The 17,764-nt window shown below is 45.0% G+C and overlaps 1 protein-coding gene across 6 annotated transcripts in view; it reads right to left on the minus strand.

The window, feature by feature from the left end:
• The window catches only part of ARFGAP1 (ARF GTPase activating protein 1), a 43,557-nt gene that overhangs the window by 22,433 nt on the left and 3,360 nt on the right, over positions 1-17,764 (minus strand). For 3 of the 6 annotated variants that reach the window (XM_073607454.1, XM_073607452.1, XM_073607449.1), the window contains exons 3-10: positions 17,298-17,407; positions 12,966-13,137; positions 11,148-11,248; positions 10,953-11,042; positions 10,272-10,383; positions 10,120-10,176; positions 8,530-8,562; positions 4,938-4,970 (exon numbers count right to left, since the gene is read on the minus strand). In XM_073607454.1, the coding sequence (XP_073463555.1) occupies positions 4,938-4,970; positions 8,530-8,562; positions 10,120-10,176; positions 10,272-10,383; positions 10,953-11,042; positions 11,148-11,248; positions 12,966-13,137; positions 17,298-17,407 (708 nt within the window). The remainder of the gene's footprint in view (positions 1-4,937; positions 4,971-8,529; positions 8,563-10,119; positions 10,177-10,271; positions 10,384-10,952; positions 11,043-11,147; positions 11,249-12,965; positions 13,138-17,297; positions 17,408-17,764) is intronic. The other 3 variants (XM_073607455.1, XM_073607453.1, XM_073607451.1) reach the window with 1 other exon arrangement.

Here is a 17,764-nt window from a genome sequence, read left to right on the forward strand (position 1 = left end):
AGTATATAAAGCTGAAGACAGCAGATACACATGTAAAAATGTAGATGATTGGTTTAATCCCTGTGTATCATTTGAGGCTGTTCACTTCACTGGGCATATGTGAGGGTTTACATCCACTTTAAAAAAAACTTAAGGGACACTAAAAGGTTCCCTTTTTTTTTTTTTTAAAATAACAATCGTATCATACTTACCTCCCCTGTGCAGTTGGTTTTGCAAAAAGCGGCCCTGATCCTCCTCTTTTGGGGTACCTTCACAGCGCTCCTGGCTCCTCCCCACGTCGAGTGACCTGTCGGAGAAGCGCTCTCCTTCGGGGCACCCATGCGGGCCCGCTCCCGTGTCCGGCTACTGTGTCCATAGACAGCGGGAGTTGACACCGACCCCCCCCCCGCCCCCCCGACGCTATTGGATTTGATTGACAGCAGCGGGAGCCAATGGCTGCGCTGCTATCAATCTATCCAATCAAGAGCCGAGACACCGGCCAGAGAGGGTGTGCGCGTCTCCGGCGTGGGAAAGAACGGGCTCAGGTGAGTAAAATGGGGGGGCTGGGGCACTACAATAGGTTTCTTACCTCAATGCATTGAGGTGAAAAACCAGGAGGGTTTACAACCTCTTTAGGTTATGTTGTTCTTATAATAATCAGAAACCTAGGCATGGAGCAATCGACTACATAATTGAAATACAGATGTGAACTGCTTTATATTCCAAAGTGCTTTATTCAGCCATTCTTGTGATTGGAACTCTTCCAATATTACCAGCTTCAGCTTTGCAGCTTGCCATGTCACCAGCCTGCTCAATAGACAATTCATTAGAAGCTCCAGGATACGGATTCATTGTCTGGCTGACCTGGTAGTGAGGGAGAGATACCATAGAGACTAGCAAACGGTCTCCTAGTGATCTTGACGCAAGCATAGAAATCACTCTTTTGACATGACCCCTAAGAAGTAGAATTATAGAGAATTGATGGAAACAGAGAGCGCCTAGGAAACAAGTGTTTCCAAGCAGGGCTGGACGTAGCCCATCTGATCGGGGGGGGGGGGCAGGAAATAAAAAATTAGGGCAGAAGGCAAATACTGTGTGAGTCACTTACAGTCGGTCACACAGTGTGATGGAGAACTCATATTTCCTGTTCACCTGGCGCACTTCTGTACCACAAGTCACCACCTGACAGGTAGGGCAGAGGGGGTGCAGGAAGGCACAGGGAACAATAGTATGCATTAGGCTGTCCCCTTATATCACGTATCCCCAGTGTCCGCCTTTACGTCAGGTATCCTCACCACAGTGCCCCCTTAATTCTTGGTCCCCATCAGAGCCCAACCCCACATCAGAGCCCCCTTTACTTCAGGGTCTCTATGAGAGCCCCCCTTATATCAGGTGTCCCCATCAGGCTGACTCATGGACCAGTGGGTGCGCTCTCAGAGACCTGGGGGGTGCAGCACCCTCATCATTTTTCCCAGTGTGGTCTCTCCAAATGCTCTTCCTGGTTCACAAGATAAGAGCAGCGCCAGACCAGGGTCAGAGGAAACTTATAAGAACTTTTTTTTTTCTTTTACATATTATTGTGATGCTAGCAGATTAGAACTAGGAACTCGGTCATGTTTGCCAAGATTTCCTTACCTGATGGATGTCAATCTGTAGGTGCGGGCGCTCTCAGACGGGCTGTATTTACATGCCTGCCCTAGGTAACGCCCATACGTGATGCTGAGCCTCCATGATTGAAGGAACTTAAATCCAAAAAAATGAAAGGGGCGGGCCAGAGACTGTCAGGCTGGGGAGGAAAGAACTAGATGATGGATGTCCTCCAGCCAGGAAGTGAGGTGGATCTACCTGATGTGCTGCAGCTTCTAATGCACATTGTGAGAAGCTCACAGTGTGCAGTGAAATCAGAGGAAGCCATTTCAGTCCAGGAGAGGAGGCAGTACAACTGGGCAAGACTGAAGGTATAGCGGGAGGTCAGCTTTAAAACAAAACTTCACTGAGATTTTATTCCCCCCCCCCCCCCCCCCCCAATGCACTGAGACTACATCACTGAATAAAGAGCCAGGACAGGCAGACATGAGGAGTGGAGAATGAAAAAAGCCAGGATAGAAGATAACAGCACAGGACAGAGAAGAGTGTCTGTTCATACTCTAAGAAATTCTAGTGCACAGATTTATTAGAGTGGGTCTTTTTCAGTTCTGGATGGAGTAGCGAGGGGTCAGAAGTTGAACCTCTGTCCGTTTTTTTTTTTTGCTCTGAGACTAACCTTCTCCATTTCCCCTTGTCATTGAGACGGAAGACAATGGGAAATCCAAACTGAGTTGTCAGCAAAACGGGAAAAGGGAAATCTTCCAAGGGGACACCGGTTCTGGTGACAACTAAGAGGGGATTTCCCGTATGGAGACATTTCCTTTCACTTCCTGTTGTATCTAAAAGTGCAGGAAGTGAAAAAAATCCCCCCCCAATGGGACAAAAAAAAGGAACAGACATGAGTTTTAACCCTTTTTTACTCTATCAGAAATGAAGAAAAAAAAAAAAAAAAAAAAGTTTGTCTTCTTTAAGTCCCTACATTGTGCAATAATGAAGTGCAAAGTACAGTAAGAATCAATCCTCTAAAGCATCAGCCCATTCGAAACAGGTACAAAAACGGTTTCCATGTGGTCAATGGATTAAAGGAAACTTGTAGTGAGGGAGTATGGCGGCAGCTATTGTTGAGTATATTGGTTTCATGGTTGTCATTTATTTGCACTGCCAAGAATGTCACATGAGGAAAGGGAACAGCCAAAACTCCAGTTGGTGACTACAAGGAGCCATTGGGGGCCAGGGCTTGGTAAGCTGGTCATACATTATACAATTTTCTTATTTAATTTCCTTTAGATATACCTTCAATTATCTAGTGCACGGGCCTGCCTGATTGCATACAAGTTGAAAGTGTTTAGGTTTGGTCTCATATTATATGGTTTTGATTAATCTAAAAGGAAAATTGTATAATGTATGGACAGCCTTAGACTCCTATATCTAAAAAGAGTTTGTGGACACCTGACCATCACACCTATATAAACTTGATGGACATTTCATTCCAAAACCATGGCCATCAAGATGGAGTTGTCCCATGACCACCATCTTGCAGCTATAACAGTCTCCACTCTTCTGGGAAGACTTTGAAGTATGTCTGTGGGATTTTGCACTCATTAGGTCAGGTACTAATGTTGGATGAGCAGACCTGACTCACAATCAGCGTACCACTTCATCTCAAAGGAGGGTTGGGATAACTGGACATCCTCCATGGGGTTGGCTTGTGTACAGGGAACAGCCATCCTGCTCAAACTGCTACCACAAGATTGGAGGTGACCATAGTCTAAAACAGGGTTTCTCAACCAGCGTTCCTTGGAACCCTAGAGTTCATCCAGAGGTTTCTTGAACAATGGGCAATTTCTGACTCTCAGAGAAGTTCCCACTGACACCAATGATATTTCTAGTTATCTATAAGGGGGTAATTCTTCCCAAATGACCACAAGTGTAAGGCCCCTTTCACACATCTGTCAGTTTTTTAGGCGGACCTGAATGGACGCTTCATTCAACTCTATAGAGCAGAGGATGTCAGCGGTGACATGTTCGATGACATCCGATCCGCTAAACCCAGACGGATGGAAACCCTATTTGCGATCCGTCTGGTGGATCGGATGAAAACGGACAAGCGGTCCGTTTTTTTTATCCGATTCCACATAGAGGAGAGCGGAGCTCTGATAGGTCCATCCCTGCACAGTGAGTGGAGATGGACCGATCATCCGCCGGCTCAGCGGAGATCAAGGGATCGATCCTTGCTGAGCAAGCGGAGTCCGTCAAAATGGACATATATATGTGTAAAGGGGCCTAAGGAATGTTATTCCAACTGACCATTGAATGAATACAGGGTTTCTCAACCAGGGCTCCATGGCACTCTAGGGTTCCTCCAAATGTTGGCAGGTGTTCCTTCAGCAAGGAGCCATTACTGCCTCTCAGATAAGTTCCCACCGACACCATTGATCCTTTTAGCTATCTGTAAGTGGGTAATTCTTCCCAATTACCACAAATGTAAAGAACATTCTTCCCACTGACCATCACACTAATGCAGGGATCCATGGGACCCTAGGGTTCTTCCAGAGGTTGCTAGGGGTTCCTCGAGCAATGTCTGCCTCTCAGATAAAGGTCCCACTGACACCATTGAACTTTTTAGCTATCTGTGGGGGATTCTTCCCAACAACCACAAGTGTAAGGAGCATTCATCCCACTGACCATCACTTTAATACAGGGTTACTGGACCATGGCTGCATGAAACCCTAAGGATCCTCCAGAGGTTGCTTGGGGTTCCTTGAGCAATGAGCAATTTTTGCCTCTTGGATAAGTTCCTTCTGACACCATGTTTTTTTTTTTTTTTAGCTATCTGTGAGGAGGCAATTCTTCCCAATGACCACAAGTGTAAGCATTGACCATCACACCAATGTATCATGAGTTGTAGATATATTCATTCTTAGCAGGGGTTCCCCGGAGACTAAAAAGTTATTATTTCAAAGGTTCCTCTGTGTTGAAAAGGTTGAGAAAGGCTGATCTAAAAATGTCTTTATTTGCTGTAGCATCAACAGTACCCTTCACAGAAGACACCTGAAGGCAATCATTTAGAAGGGTGTCCCCAAACTTCAATGTAGGTGTGGTGGTAAAGGGTCCACAAACGTTTGGCCACACAGTGTATGTCTACAGTGGACTGACCCTTTAATTGAAGCGACTCCAATAAACTGAAATCTCATTGGTTACTGCACTTTGTAAGTCATTTGTGCTCTTTGATTGACTGGACATGCCTGCAGCACTGAACTGTTGGAGGGGGAACAATGGGAAGAAATAGGAGAGGTCGGGGCTTCTGTACAACACAAGAAACCATCACAACAGCCATACACAGACCATGCCTACAAAGACGGCTCCATTACCGAGTCCGCTGGATGCTTGTTCCCTCCCCAAAACTGCACGCCGGCAGAAATGGAGGGGGGAGGGGAGAAGAAGCCACTTTAGTATGGTTTCGATAACCCCACCGATCGTACATTACATAGTGGATCACACATGACATCATAAGCAATAGGGAAAAGTTGTGCCGTCTGCAGCATCTAATCGAAATAGTCACTGCAAAACCAGCTACAGTCTGATTGGTTTCTGGATAATATGGGGCTGAAGTATAAAGCCGAGAAAGGAAGCTAAGAAGGTTGCCAACAGCCAATCATATTTCACTATTCATTTTCAAAATAATCAATGCTGTTGGAAACCTCCCCAATATTCTCCAGATTTTATAGATCAGTCCTTCAGCCCTTCCTTTAGAAGCTGCACAATACAATATATTAAATGGTACTCAAGGCTGTGCCAAAAATACTGAGCAACTCTGATTGGCCGGAGATTTAGAGCTGCTCTGCGCTGTACACCTGGATAGGTTTTCCCACCTTCATCATGAAAGTGCAAATCCTCCATTGTGGAGAGTAAACCAAACCTTCTCAAATAGGTCTTAAATATAACTGGGTATACTGTATGTACAGGGAAAACACAGTATATTGATCTATTCAATTTATTTGAACCACTTATCTGCTGCCATTTGTGCTGAAATAGCAACACGGTGAACGGCAGCCGCTGAGCACCATAAATAGCTGTGAACCAAGCCGTCCTAAAAACAGGCTTGGTTCACAGACACTAGGTACGGAGCTGATCAGAGCAGCTCTGTACCAAATGATCCCTGTGATGATCAATCACAGTGATCACGAATGCAAACAGTGTAGCCCAGCCCTGTAGATAAAAAGGGGTGTTCATCAAATAACGACAGGTCACATCCACATGAACCACACATGCAGGGATATCAGTACTGGTGAGCAATTACAGTAACGTCATTCCCTCAGACGAGCTGAAGAAATCATGAAAAACATCAGCAGTTTTTCTAACTTTTCACCCCAATTAGGGCCCATTCAGTTGGATCCTGGACATCTGCAACTTGTTTTCAAAGATATGCACAGACCCCTGGGGACCCTACATTGGCTCATAATGAGTACTGGCCAGCTAGATGCAGTCATTGTCTAATCTTTGTCCCGATGGGCCGACTGATGACTATTCACCTGTCCCTGCTCAAAGAATGGATTCCTCTGTAATGGCCACTTTAGTACTTTCTAGCTTTACACCGAGTACGACATTTATAATAGAAAGAGGAGTTGGCTCTCTACAGTGAGGAAATTATTTGATCCCCTGCAGATTTTGTAAGTTTGCCCACTTGCAAAGAAATGACGGGGCTATATTATTTATCATAGGTGTATTTTAAATGATAGAGACAGAATATCAACCAAAAATCCAGAGTTGAGTTGCAGTTCAGCGAGTAAAATAATTATTTGATCCACAAGCAAAACATGACTTAGTACTTGGTGGAGAAATTCTTGTTGGCAAGAACAGAGGTCAGACATTTCTTGTAGTTGGTGACCAGGTTTGCACACATCTCAGGAGGGATTTTGGTTCACTCTTCTTTACAGATCTTCTCTAAATCCTTAAGGTTTCTTTGGCTGTCGCTTGGCAACTCGAAGTTTCAGCTCCCTCCATAAATTCTCTATAGGATTAAGTTCTGGAGACTGACTAGGCCACTCCATGATCTTAATGTGCTTCTTCTTGAGCCACTCCTTTGTTGCCTTGGCGGAATGTTTTAGGTTATTGTCATATTGAAAGACCTGTCCATGACCCATCTTCAGTGTTCTGGCTGAAGGAAGAAGGTTCTCAGCCAGGATTTTAAAACACATGGCCCCGTCCATTGGCCCCTCAATGCGGGCAAAGTTGGCCTGTACCCTTAACAGAGAAACAGCCCCAAAGCATAATGTTTCCACCTCCATCCTTGACTGTAGGGATGGTGTTCTTAGGGTCATAGTCAGCGCTTTCAAGAAGGCACATGTACAGTCATGTCAATGAACATCTAAACCAGACCATTCTATACCTTGTAACTAACAGATATTCTTTGGGGAATCCTGAAATTCTGTTTTGCATTTTAATAAGTATAATATGTATTTTCTTTTTGTAATAAACCTTTTTTATATAATTTGTTTACCGGTATAGTCCAGCTCTTTTAGGGTGGGAATGTTATGGGGCCAACATCAGCCACTGTCCCCTTGTTCCCACTCTCCTTTCTTTCTGAACATCTAAATGATTCAGAGAAGGATTGGGAGAAAGTGCTGTGGTCAGATGAGACCAAAATTGAGCTCTTTGGCATTAACTCGACTCGCCGTGTTTGGAGGAAGAAAAACGCTGACTATGACCCTAAGAACACCATCCCTACCATCAAGCATGGAGGTGGAAACATTATACTTTGGGGCTGTTTCTCTGCTAAAGGTACAGGCTGACTTTGCCGCATTGAGGGGGCCAATGGACGGGGCCATGTAAAATCTTGGATGAGAACCATCTTCCCTCAGCCAGAACACTGAAGATGGGTCTTCCAGCATCACAATGACCCAAAACATACCACCAAGGCAACAAAGGAGTGGCTCAAGAAGAAGCACATTAAGGTCATCGAGTAGCCTAACCAGTCTCCAGACCTTAATCCTATAGATAATTTATGGAGGGAGATGAAACTTCAAGTTGCCAAGAAACTTTAAGGATTTAGGTATGACATGTAAAGAAGAGTGGACCAAAATCCCTCCTGAGATGTGTGCAAACCTGATCACCAACTACAAGAAACGTCTGACCTCTGTGCTTGTCAACAAGGGTTTCTCCACCAAGTACTAAGTCATGTTTTGCTTGGGGATCGAATACTTATTTTACTCACTGAACTGCAACTCAATTTATAACATTCGTATCATGTGTTTTTTTCTGGATTTTTGGTTCATATTCTGTCTCTATCATTTAAAATACACCCATGATAAAAAAAATTATAGACCCTTCATTTCTTTGTAAGTAGGCAAATGTACAAAATCTGCAGGGGATCAAATAATTATTTTCCCCACTGTATATTACTATGTTAGTCTACAGTCTACACCAGGGATATGCAATTAGCGGACCTCCAGCTGTTGCAGAACTACAAGTCCCATGAAGCATAGGAAGACTCTGACAGCCACAAGCATGACACTCAGAGGCAGAGGCATGATGGGACTTGTAGTTTTGCAACAGCTGGAGGTCCGCTAATTGCTTATCCCTGGTCTACACCATGACATGCATGCTATGACCTGTGTATAAAATGGTGCTGAGCCTACAGTATCCCATGGAGTTCTCTCTGCTTAAACGCAACAGAGCGAAGTCTACATTTGGGAGGAGAAGCCAGTCACATGACAAGAATCTCATCCCAGGTTTTTTTTTTTTTCTTCTGAAGAATAGTGCTCTACTGGCTTCAGGCTCTCAAAGCTGAGAAGTACTTCATAAAATGTGCAATGCAATAGGAAATAAATATAATTTTTAAAGCAGCAGTACACCCATACCACTACCTTATTTACCCCCCTAAGGACAGCTATAGTCCTAGCATCACAAGAAGTGGGACTCGGAGCCCCCACTACCCCAGGCTGCAGTCCTGGCTCATCTTACCTTCTGTGTGGCTTGTGTTCCCAGCTTGGTTGCCTAATACAGAGGAAAAAAAATACATACAGGCAACGTAAGAAGCAGTTTATGAAGTCATTAAAAATAAAAACATATGAACACATTCTAAGTGTGGGATTCCTCGTCCTCTGCATTTACCAGGTTAGCAATCTGAAGCATTAACCACTTCAATACTGGGCACTTTTACCCCTTCCTGACCAGGCCCAATTTTCAGCTTTCAGGACTGTCACACTTTGAAAGACAAATTGCGCGGTCATGCAACGCTGTACCCATATTAAATTGTTTGCATTATTTTTTTTAGATGGAGCTTTCCTTTGGTGGTATTTAATCACCACTGGGTTTTTTATTTTTTCCTAAGCGAAAGAAAAGACGACCAAATATTTTGAAAAAAACATAACAAAACCCCTTTTTTTCTTCATTTCTGTTATACAATTTCCCTAATAAGTAATTTTTCTTCTTCACTGATGGGCGCCGATGTAGTGGCACTGATGAGCGCTGATAAGGCGGCACTGATATGCTGCACTGATTATTAGTGTAAATACCCCCTGAAACTGGAAAGCTGGTTATCCACTTTCCTCTCCTGATAAACTGGACAGCACTGAGGAAAGGAAATGCCAATATCCGGCATTTGTTTACATCTGATTGGACACAGCTGATCACATGGTAAAGAGCCTACGTCATCTGCTCTTTACCCTGATCAGTGATGCACTGTGTCCAAGGGACAAAGCTCACCACCGATCGCCGCGCACCCTAGTCCAGTCAGGAAGGTAAAGCCACTGCTTGGCTATCATTTTGCTATAGGCTGGACGGGAAGGTGTTAAAAAAAACAAACAAAAAAAAAAAAAAAATAAAAAAAAAAAAAAGAAAAAAACACAACTCAAAACACAAAAAAAAGGAAGAGAACCAAAAGTAGTATTTACCTGACCCATCAGTTAAACTGCTTTAGGACCACCCGCCCATATTGTACCCATATGTCATTGCCTGTTTATTGGTTCAGCGTCCCGGCCCGCCAACTCTCGTTGTGATTGGACACAGGGGGATTTTGTCATCAGGTCCCAGACAATAATTAATGACCGGGACCTGCTAATCGGCTGTGTCCAATCACAGCTCTGGGTTGTAGATGCTAGAACGTTCACGCAAAATCAATCAATATACACATATTGGGCTTTTTTTTAATCAAAAACATGTAGCAAAATACATATTGGCCTAAAATTTGATTTACTTTTTTGCGCAAAAAAAAAAAAAAAAAATTAAAAAAAAAAACAGTGGTGATCAAATATCAATCAAAAGAAAGCTCTATTTATGTGAAAAATATATATAAATTTCTTTTCTGTACAGTGTTTCATGACCGCGCAATTGTCACTTAAAGTAAAGTAGTGCCGAAAAGCAAAAAATGGCCTGGTCATGAAGGGGGGGGGGGGGGGGGGTAAAACCTTCTGAAGGTCAAGTGGTTATAGCAGACCTGTCAAAGATATGGAAGTTGCCTGTTCTGCTAGCCCTCTGGATTGAATGCCTTCTGGGCTACTATCCTACAACAAGTACGGAGCCCAGAGACAGGCCCGCCATAGGGACACTTACACCTTCCTTGGCAGCAGACGCAAACTTGCTGGCCCCGACCGTGAAGCTGCTCCAGCCCTGCAATAAGAGAAATAAATAAAAAAGTCTTTTCCTACCCCAGGACCAAACACCATCAGAACGTCCACAACCATAAAGGGTCACTCTTCTCATACCGAATACAGTGAGGTCATGGCGTTGTTCAAGAAATCGTCTTCTTTCTTCGGAGGATCAACGGTATTCCCGAAACCGACGTATCGATTTTCCTGATTCCCTGCACCACCGCCACTACAAAACAAGGAGTTATCTGATCATCTCCAGGACATGAAAACATTCAATCCCTACCACCTAAATAAAGCTAAAATTCTTTAAAAAAAAAAAAAAATCCTTCCCATAATCCCTTGCACAGCTTCTCACTGCTGCCTATTGCATGTTTTCCCTATTGTGAGCCCAGGCAGCAGAATACCCCCTGGGAGGCAGGTCCATGACAACCTGGGCCAGAAGCCAGTGATGCAGGCTGTCAAACCCAGAAGAGGGGCGCCATCTAGTGATGGAAAAAAATATCTGCAGGGGACAGCTCCCACTATGGGGGCAGGTCCATGACAACCTGGGCTGGCAGGAAGCTAATGATGCAAGCTGTCATTTAACCTAGAAGAGGGGCGCCATCTAGTGACAAAAAGTACTATCTGCAGGAGACAGCTCGATGACAACCAGGGCTGACAGGAAGCCAATGATGCAAGCTGTCATCTAACCTAGAAGAAGGACGCCATCTAGTGACGGAGAGGACTATCAGCAGGGGACAGCTATAGATTATAGGTTTTGCAACCCGAATGTGCTATGAAACATCTGAGCCTTACCTCTGATAGGAATTGATGTCATCATTCAACCAGTCCTCAAACGCCTTGTCTCCAGAGTTCCCTCCGGTGTTGCCACTGCCAACATTTGAGCTGGGTATGGAGGAACAGGACAAAGATTGGTCTCATTACCAATTAGAATCCCACAGGACCAGACGCGTCACATGACCAAGAGGAAGAGACGCACAAATGTCTTACCGATGAGACGGGCCGCCCATCATCTTCGGCTGTGGGGGAGTCCAGTTTCGAGCTGAAGATGTCTCCTCTGACCACTCGCGGCCTTCAGCCAACGTGGCAACCTGAGAAGTGTGAAAGTACATATCCCAGGATTTGAAAAAGAGAAGCACTAAATTGCCACGTCCGTAAATTGGGGAGAAAAAAGGGGGAGTGCTGCTAAGAGTACTACCAAAAGGTCGGACTTTGTAGGCCAGGAAACAATGGAGAGATGAAAAAAAAATATTCTTCATCACATTTATTGAAAAATACAAAAGATAAACAGAATATTCAAAAGGAGGATTAAAAACATGGTATCCATGCATATGTTACAGTTTGTACAGTGAACCCTTGTGCGTCTACGTGTTTCGCCGTTAGGCTTCTTCAGGACACGACCAAGCTTCAAGGCATAACAAGTAAGAGACAAAAGAACAAATCTCACTCTCTTAGATTGGAAAATGCTTATAAGACCTATAATGGGAAGTGCAGGAATATACACGTACAGCACTCGGCTGTCTCCCAGGGGCACGTCCGTATGCCTTATCTTCCATGTATAGCATGCTAGTTTAGGCTCTATCCACCACTAGAATTGCTCAGTCCTATTAAGGGTTTGTTCCCTGTATATATATTGGACCTTATATACTATTGCTTTGCTGGCTCCCTACATTTTTTAATTTAAGGTCTCTCCTGCCCCTGTTCAAACATCTGAAACTTACTATACTAGACATACTTTTGGGAACAATTTCTCCTGCCTACTTGAGCTCCACATATTCCTGCACTTCCCATTATAGGTCTTCTAAGCATTTTCCAATCTAAAAAGAGTGAGATTCGTTCTGTTGTCCTTACTTGTTAAGCCTTTGAACCTTGGTCGTGTCCTGAAGAAGCCCAACGGCGAAACGCGTAAACGTACAAGGGTTCACTGTACAAACTGTAACATATGCATGGATACCATGTTTTTATCCTCCTTTTCAATATTATGTTTATCTTTTGTATTTTTCAATAAATGTGATGAATAATATTTTTTGTCATCGCTTCATTGTTTCCTGGCCTACAAAGTCCAAACTTTTGGTAGTACTCTCAGTAGCACTCCCCCTTTTTTCTCTCTAAAGTACATATCCCATAACGTTCTTACAGTGTTCCTCAGATAGTCAACGTAGACTTCAACCCTAACTGAATGACATTTATATTGCTGTTGCACAGTGTAACAAATAATTGCCTTTGTTTTAATAAAATCCTGTTTTAACCTTAATTGCACCTTTGCAACTCAGTGCTGGTATTTCTCAGGGAACATGGCATTATAAATGCTCTTGCTAATTGTAAGTCTGATCAGCCAGTGACCACAGCCGATGGTGGGAACCCCTCATAATGGGCACAGCAGGTGCACAGACCCGGGAACTCAGCACAGAAATGGTGGGAACCCCTCATAATGGGCACAGCAGGTGTACAGACCTGGGAACTCAGCACAGGGATGGTGGGAACCCCTCATAATGGGCACAGCAGGTGTACAGACCTGGGAACTCAGCACAGGGATTGTGGGAACACCTCATAATGGGCACAGCAGGTGTACAGACCTGGGAACTCAGCACAGGGATGGTGAGAACCCCTCATAATAGGCACAGCAGGTGTACAGACTCGGAAATTCAGCATAGAGATCTCACCAATCGAGTCTCCATGAAATGGAGTTAACTTCGCTTGGGTGGCCTGACCCTCTAACAGAAGTACATTATGTCCGAGTTATTTTTGTATTTCTTCAAATCTAAGTCACAGCGGAGCCATCAGTCATCCTCGGACGGGGAGTCTCACCTTGTCGCGGTAGAGAGCTGCCGCTCGGCTGTTGTACTTCTCCTGCAGGCTCCAGCAGGGGTCGTATTCATCCTGCGTTTCCAGGAACTGGCGGAATTTGGCGTTCCCACCGGCCTTCATCTTTTCCAGCTCCACATCCTTCCACTTGTCCATGGTGACCGAACGGACAAAGCTGGGAGGAAGTAAACACATCATCATCATCAGCTGCATTAACTATATCCATGGTACTTCACTGTATGAGGGGGGTGGGGGGTGTTCAACTTTGGGCCCATACACACGATACAAAAATCGGATGGAAAAATTTGTCCGACGATTTTCGGAACGTTAGTACGGTGCTTTTGACAGACGATTTTTTTTTTTTTATCAGATAAAAACTGGATGTGCAAACTATAAAATTTTTGTCGGATGTAAACTCAACGTTTGATTTTTGTTTCACTGGTACGGTTTTCGTATGAAAAAAAAAAAAGCAAGACTACAAAAAATAACATTAAAAAAATATCGTAAGTGGACGCATGCTCAGAAACAAAAGAATACATAGAAAACTATTCAACACATTACATCACTTCTGAAGTAGAATTCTGTCGTAGGAGAATTTTCGGATGGTTAGTAACCTCTTCACTTTCGATATGAGACTAGCATGCAGCAAAAAAAACCGGACGAACGGTCGTCCGAAAATCTAAGCGTGTGTACGAGGCTTTCTTCCAATGAAGCAGTGTGGTCTATCATCAGGCTGAGCATGTTATGTCGAGGTAAGTGGGGATCCTTAGCTTTGTAGGAGTCCTTCACCCAGTGAAGTCAAGTCAACCATTGATGATAGAGGTTTTCATGTTGTAGTGGTTGTAAAGCTCAGACATGAAATATGAACAAAGCATATCCCTCTATAGTGTGTACTTGTGTCAATCCAGAGCAGTAAATGCAATTTCTGTCTGTTGTCTCCTTCCTCTGCTATATTTTCCGGACACCAAAAGAAAAATGGGGACAGAAGGAGCTCCAGGTGATTGATAACCTCATCTCTGTTTTGGTGTGAACAGATGGAGAAGAGAAGATAAAACAGGTACAACTTATATAGGAGGATTTGTTTCATCTCTGTGTATCACCTGAGGCCAGTCCCTTCATTGGGTATACTATTTAATATATATATATATATATATATATATATATATATATATATATATATAATCTCCTCTAAGATTATTTTGCGTTGTGTAGTTATTGTGTTTTATAGGGTCACATAGGGATTGCTATAACTGGAGAGTGCAGAATCTGGTGCAGCTCTGCATAGAATCCAATCAGCTTCCAGGATTTATTGTCAAAGCTTAACCACTTGCCGACTTCGCTATAGCCGAATGACGGCTCCAGCACAGACGGCCTCCTGTGATTGCGTCCACTGCGTGTGACATGCTCTAATCGGTGTCTGGAGAACATTTCTGATCACAGATAGGTTTAAAGAGCCAATCAGCATCTCTTTACCACATGATCAGCTATGTCCAATCACAGTGGATCACAAATGTAAATAGAAGCCGGTTATCGGCACTCTTTTCCTTACACTAAACATAGATTGACTTGGGGGGCACACCCTAAAAATGCATTAAACATGGTGCAGCTGTAAGGCCATCAAACAGAACAAAAGATTACAGCGCACACATAATAAAATGACATTTAAATCCTTCAAGGCTATTTAAAACACCTGAACATATTCAGCAAATAAGCAAAAAATATGGGGATTTGGTCACATCGCCCGATGATATTGGGGTACGTTGATGCAGTAGTGGGCTTGAGCACTATGACCATATGATGTGACCGTATGATGTGACCAAATCCCCATATTTTTTGTTTATTTGCTGAATATGTTCAGGTGGTTTAAATCTTCTTGCAGAATTTAAATGTTATTTTAGTATGTGTGCGCTGTAATCTTTTCCTCTTTTCCTCACGCTGACAGCATGAGGAACGGAGAAGAGAGACGATAACCGGCTTCACTAAAAAGGGACATTACACTGATAACCAGGGCAGTCCCAACAGTGTCCACCAGTGCTGCCAATAAGTGCCCATCAGTGCCGCCTACCAGTCATCAGTGCTTCCCCACCAGTGCCTCCTCATTAGTGTCCCCCACCAGTGCCTCATCAGTGCCGCCTACCAGTGCCCATCAGCGCCGCCTAACAGTGTCCTCCACCAGTGCCTCCTCATCAGCGTCCCCCACCAGTGCCTGCCCATCAGCGACGCCCACCAGTGCCTCCTCAGTGTGCCCTATCAGTGCCTTCTCATCAGTGTCCCCCATCAGCGCTGCCTACCAGTGCCCATCAGTGATGCCCACCAGTGCCTTCTCCTCAGTGTCCCCCATCACTGCCTTCTCCTCAGTGTCCCCCATCACTGCCTTCTCCTCAGTGTCCCCCATCACTGCCTTCTCCTCAGTGTCCCCCATCACTGCCTTCTCCTCAGTGTCCCCCATCACTGCCTTCTCCTCAGTGTCCCCCATCACTGCCTTCTCCTCAGTGTCCCCCATCACTGCCTTCTCCTCAGTGTCCCCCATCAGTGCCTTCTCATCAGTGTCCCCCATCAGTGCCTTCTCATCACTGTCCCCCATCAGTGCCTTCTCATCACTGTCCCCCATCAGTGCCTTCTCATCACTGTCCCCCATCAGTGCCTTCTCATCACTGTCCCCCATCAGCACCGCCCACCAGTGCCCATCAGTGTGCCTCATCAGTGCCTTCTCATCAGTGTGCCTCATCAGTGCCTTCTCATCAGTGTCCCTCATCAGTGCCTTCTCATCAGTGTCCCTCATCAGTGCCTTCTCATCAGTGTCCCTCATCAGTGCCTTCTCATCAGTGTCCCTCATCAGTGCCTTCTCATCAGTGTCCCTCATCAATGCCTTCTCATCAGTGTCCCTCATCAGTGCCTTCTCATCAGTGTCCCTCATCAGTTCCTTCTCATCAGTGTCCCTCATCAGTGCCGCCTACCAGTGCCCATCAGTGCCACCTACCAGTGCCCATCAGCGCCGCCTACCAGTGCCCATCCCGCCTACCAGTGCCCATCCCGCCTACCAGTGCCCATCCCGCCTACCAGTGCCCATCCCGCCTACCAGTGCCCATCAGCGCCACCTACCAGTGCCCATCAGCGCCGCCTACCAGTGCCCATCAGCGCCGCCTACCAGTGCCCATCAGCGCCGCCTACCAGTGCCCCCTCATCAGTGTCACCTATCAGTGCCCATCAGCGACGCCCACCAGTGCCTCCTTAGTGTCCCCTATCAGTGCCACCTACCAGTCCCCTTTAGTGACGCCCACAGTGACGCCTACTAGTGCCTGATCAGCGCCATCAGTGCCCATCAGTGACGCCTACCAGTGTCCCCTATCAGTGCCGCCTACCAGTGCCCATCAATGACGCCCACAGCACCGCTTCATCAGTGCAGCCTCATTAACGCACATCAGTAAAGGGGAAAAATTACCCGTTTGCAAAACTTTATAACAAACTATGAAAAAGTTGGGGTTTTTTTCCAAAATTTTCGGTCATTTAGCAAAAAATTAAAAACCCAGTGGTGATTAAATGCCACCAACATTTGTGTGGAAAAATAATGATAAAAATGTAACTTGGGTACAGTGTTACATCACCGCGCAACTGTCATGCAAAGTGTGACAGCGCTGAAAGCTGAAAATTGGCCTGGGCAGGGAGAGGGTAAAAGTACCCAGTAGGCAGGTGGTTAATTGAACAAGCTAAAGTTACAAGCCAATTGGCTACCATGCAGAGCTGCACCAGAATTTTCACTCTACAGTGTAAGTAAATCAACCCCATAGGGCTTCTTCTTTGTAGAGATCCAGTCATTTCATGGTGGACATTGAATGGTTCTAGGAGACTCAGGAGAGATAAGGGTTGACCTTAGAAGAGTCCTGCTTGGATGGCTGGGTTCCAATTAGGCACTGAGGTTGCCATTGCTTTTCTCATCCCCAGTCACATGCCCACCCTGGGATAATCACAGCTTCCAGCCACCATGAATGGAAAGTTTGGTTGTAGCAAGGCTGAGGACCACCTCCCTAGTCTATGTATTAGTGCTGCACCAATCACCAGGCACGGTCACATGGAGAAAGTCACATGCTCCTCCAATCCCAGAATTTTTGGTTATTTTCTTGGCTCCCTTTGGAAGAACAGGGGAGTGAAGCAAAGGTCAGTATGCTTCAGGGTAAGGAGGGCATTAAAGAGAACCTGTTGCTTCCCTTCCATGAACAAAGAACAGACCTGTTCTGAGAAAATTCTGAAGCATTTATAGAGATAAATAGGTGACATCAGGTTGCTGTAAAAGGAAATGGTATCCATCATGTTGATTCTGACAGATGGAAGACTCACCTGAGATGGACCCCGAGGCCCCGATGTTTTCCGGAACATTCTAGACATATCCAGATACCATAAGTCACACTGACCCATTGAGGGTTAAACGCCCCGCACTCAAAACAGGTCTAGAAGAGAGAGACACACACATGTTCATAGCTACCGTATTGATCCCATAAACAGACAGATTCCACTGTGCAATGCAACAGCCCTCCAAAAAAATAGATGTAGCCTGGTCCTAAGCCTGGCCTCGTCTTTTCCACCTTCTGTGCCCAACTACTGACCACATGGGCTATCAATCAAAGTGATAACCGAACAGTTAGCTAAGACAATGAGCCAGGCTCTTGACAAGGACAGCTGGTCACAATCTACATACCAGACCACCCCCAGCAGAGTCCCCAAAAGATGGAGCGACATCTGGACAGCGGTACAGGTCTACTAAAGCATATCACTGGCACTTTAGCATCTGTTACCACTGGTAAACT

The sequence above is a fragment of the Aquarana catesbeiana genome, linkage group LG12 (assembly GCF_042186555.1).
Source record: "Aquarana catesbeiana isolate 2022-GZ linkage group LG12, ASM4218655v1, whole genome shotgun sequence".
NCBI classification, from domain to species: Eukaryota; Metazoa; Chordata; class Amphibia; order Anura; family Ranidae; genus Aquarana; species Aquarana catesbeiana.